At 40.3% G+C, this 4074-nt stretch overlaps 1 protein-coding gene across 1 annotated transcript; it reads right to left on the bottom strand.

Annotated features, from left to right (window-relative positions):
* Positions 1–1540: 1540 nt before the first annotated feature.
* LOC129748915 (titin-like) lies at positions 1541–2221 on the bottom strand. The gene is made up of 2 exons (XM_055743717.1): positions 2178–2221; positions 1541–2092 (listed from the first exon to the last, which is right to left on the bottom strand). The coding sequence occupies exons 1-2, from the start codon at positions 2181–2183 to the stop codon at positions 1541–1543; spliced, it is 558 nt and encodes a 185-aa protein (XP_055599692.1). The 5' UTR covers positions 2184–2221.
* Between the last annotated feature and the right edge of the window lie 1853 nt (positions 2222–4074).

Raw genomic sequence — 4074 nt, 5'->3', positions numbered from 1 at the left:
CAGAGCACTCGTCGAATAAAGAACCATCAGTAACGTACATTTTTTCAGCATTGACGTGTCCATACTTTGCTTCAAAAATCCTGGGAACAATAACAGAACGATGAAGTTCCGGAATCCCAAGAATTTCAAGCTGCATGGACAAATCAAACTGGACAGAAGAAGTGTCGTAATCAGGGTGAAAATCACGAATGGGGGAACGATGAAGGATTTATTTGCATAGACATGAATTCATGATATATAGTCATATATCTAGTTTGAAAATTTTGCTCCAGTAGCTTTTCAAAATTTGCAATCACCAATGGGTTCATGACCTCACACCTTATGAGGAACCGGAGAGATAATGAATAAAACCTATCTCTCAGTGGGAGTACGCCTGCCAAAACCTCGAGACTCATGGTGTGTGTTGAGGGCATACAACCCAGCGCTATTCGAAGACAACGAGTTTAATGAATTTTCTGAAGCTTGTCTTTCAAAACTTTTAATTTGATCGAAGATATGACATTTTTAGCAGATTGTCCACTTTCGACAAAAAAAATAACAAACACATACATTACTCCACCTCTTTTTTCGATTAATTGCACCATTCCAGATCCAACTAAAACATAGAATCAACTTTGTGGAAGTGTTATTCAGGGAAAATGTTTGCATTTGGAGGCAAACTTCTGTGAATATTTAGCCATTTATTGTGTCAATAGTTATGTGACACGGACTGATTTGCAGCTTTCACAGATCGTCTGCAACCTCAAGTGCTAGACATCAGATTTTTCATTTTTCTTTTTCTTGTTCATCTCCGGAACAACCAGGCGAAACTTGTTAACGAAAAGTTCTGACTGGAAAACTACCAGATGCCCGTTAAAGAGTTCGTTTTGCTGTCCTTTACGTAATTTTTTAAGATATCTCCCCGCTATCGGTTCAAATATTATGTGCACGGTTTAACCACCGTGATTTGTGTATTTCTGCGAAGGGCAGGTTTTTTTTCTTGCTGAAATAAAGGCAGGCGTGTTTATAAGGCAGCTATATGAACTATTAAAAAAATTTAAAACACTTTCCCAATCAAGATTTTTGATTTGCGCTGGATAAACCCTCTAAAATTCCATACCTTCATTGAAAACCATCATCTTCACTTCATAGATAGTAGAATTGGAATGAATTAGCACACTTTAAAATCCATTAAGACTCCCTCAACGATTTACTTATAAGGCTGTTTCTCTAACTAGTACTTTCCTGAATTTTTCGAGCTCCTACCCAAAAAATTAACCTTCTGTATTGTGCGATATCTCAAAAACCACTTGACAGAACGTCGTAAAAATTTCCACATTTAAAAATTACACTAGTAGGAAGCTTCACAGAAAATTCAATTTTCATCCATGCATGCGAAGTTATTAAGTGAAGTGTGTGTTAAATTTTTTCGAACACACTCCTTAACTTGCGAATAACCCTTATTGCAACTTCTTACTAAACAACACGGACGCAAGCACGAATGAAAAACCTGTTGTGCTATTTACAAAACAAAACGAAATATATTTCGATCTTTAACAGTTTAGAATAATCCCCAGCCCTTCTTTTCGTGATGATGTTCCTTGACCTTGATGGTCACCGGAACATGCTTCTCGACGTAAACTGGCTTCTGGATGTAGACCGGGACGGGTTTTTCGACATGAACTGCGTACGGTTTTGGCACTTCGACGTACTCCTTGTGGACAACTGGCACTTTGACCTCGACTGGGTATGGAACTGGACGATCGACGTGGTATGGAACCTTCTTTTCGACGACATAAGGGATCTTCTTCTCAACGATCACCGGGACCTTCTTCTCGACCTCAACTGGATAGGGAACCTTCACTGGAACGGCCACATGCTTCTCGACCTCCACTGGGTATGGCACTGGGACTTTCTTAGTGATCGTTGTCACCTTCTTGACTTCCTTGTGACCCAGATGATCGAAGTGATGATGGTTGTAGTTGTCCGATTCCAGACCGTGATGGTTCTCGTACGATCCCAATTCCCACAGGCCACGTTTGTCCTTCTTGGCGGACTCGTCAACTGCGGCTGCTGATGCAATGGCCAGGGCCATGGACAACACTACGAACACCTGTCGATGGAAGTTATCACACGGATTGGTTAAACAACAACTTCGATAGGTGCTCAGCTTGGCTTGACTTGGTTGTTAAACTTACCTTCATGATTGAATGCTCCGGTTGGATTGGTCTCAATAGATGAACTGTTAACAAGCGAATGATAACTCTACTCGATCAAGAGGTGTCTTTTATATGGTTCTTCTTCGCATTTCACGGTCAAAGCATCAATTGAACTGAAACATTGAGGTGAACCTTCGGTTGTCGGTGGAATTGAACAGGTTATGAATTTTTCATTTTGGGTCTCAAATTTGTCCATTGAAATCTTAATTTAGATACGTTTGGTAAAAATATTTTTCTACTGGAAGAAAATAATCCAATTGATTTTGTGCGAAAATCCAGTTTTTTCATTTAAAGTGGATTCATTGAGTTGTTTTTGATCGTTACTTAAAACACACATAATTACATCTAACTGGTATGAAAAGTATCTGCCGAATCATAAAACAAATTTTATTCAATTAGCTTTGAGTTTGTCAATCGTGCCGTCACCCGTAAATGGCTCCATTTTCGAAAGACTTCCCTCGATGCGGAGCTCAATTCCGAAGTCACCAGAAAATTTTCCCATTAACGACAGTTACCATTCATGCACGAAAAGGCGTGGAAATATCATTTTCATAAAATTATACAGCTTAATTCTGTGACCTGCCAGCCAGCAGCCACTGAGAGTGCCACCCGCTACATGCTCATATCATAACCACAACTTATCCATATGCTTCCAGTTCGCCCAACTCCCGAATACATAGAAGCCAGGGCATTCAGCAACGAAGTAACCAAATGAGCTCAAACTTCCCTCTGCTCCCCAAACCGGAAGTCATACGGAGTATTACTTTCATGGACTGAATGTGGATGGGGAGGCATCGAATGACGACATGAGCTGAGCATCGTCGTGACTAAACGACAAAATTCCATCACCCACACAAACTCTAGAGAGAGCAACCGACAACTAGCCGCAGTAAACTCTCAACTGAAATGAAAATTTATGATTATGACACTGCACTGTTACAACATACATTGAGGGGAACTTCCGCCACAGGAAGGACCAAAGAGAACAAGTCGAAGAAGCAATTTGGCAAAAGCTTTCGTTCGCATCACAATACAAAGGTACCGTAAAATTCGTGGGGAAGATGAAAAAAGGCCCAATTGTGTCCTGTCTTCTCCGTTTTCAAAAGCTTGCGCGCCAAACTTCAACACAAGTGCTCTATGTATAGGAGTCATTATTGAATAACATCCCAGTTGGCGGCGACGTTTTGGCTGGGACAATGATTCACCAACAGCATCGAAGGAGGTGATGAAATTTTTCCAAACGAATCGACTAAGCAAAACAAAACGGATGAAAAATAAACAGTCGGCCTGCTTCGGTGAGGCTCGAAAGCGAGGAAGTGTTCATCACCGATGAACTCGGACAGTTTTCCGAAGGGGATTTTTCCGTTCATCTGGGGTGGAATGGGGCAGTTTGCGGAGCTTTTTTGGGGGTTGGAGTTTGTATGCCAGTTGGCGAAGCGAGTCGGTAAGAAGGCGTGAAGTTTGTTTACGTGGTTTAGTATGGTGCGAGCATCCACGGCGATTGCTTCTTACTACAAAATCTGTGTTATGTTTTTTTTGGGCTATTTTACGATTCCGGTGTTGATGCTCGAACTTTCAGCCTTTCAACTCTTCAAATGTTTACACAAAAAATGTACTTACCAAATAGGAATATCTCTCGTGTGTACTTTGGTGTCATTTTTTTCAATGCAAACCCATTCGTAGTTAATGGTCTCAACTGCAAGTTTCAATGAGAAATTTTATCCTTAGTTTTGCCGTTTTTGACAGATTTACAATAATCAAAATTTCCTACTTTGAACCTACTGTTCCTATTTTGATACTAGAGTTCTACCCTTTATTGGACCTAGATCTAAAATGTCAGTAAAAAGTTAGATTTTTCAAAAAAAAAAACATCCAA

Source organism: Uranotaenia lowii, chromosome 2 (genome assembly GCF_029784155.1).
Source record: "Uranotaenia lowii strain MFRU-FL chromosome 2, ASM2978415v1, whole genome shotgun sequence".
Classification (NCBI taxonomy): Eukaryota; Metazoa; Arthropoda; class Insecta; order Diptera; family Culicidae; genus Uranotaenia; species Uranotaenia lowii.
The sequence above is the reverse complement of the archived record's forward strand: the minus strand, read 5'-3'. Positions and strand labels throughout refer to the sequence as shown.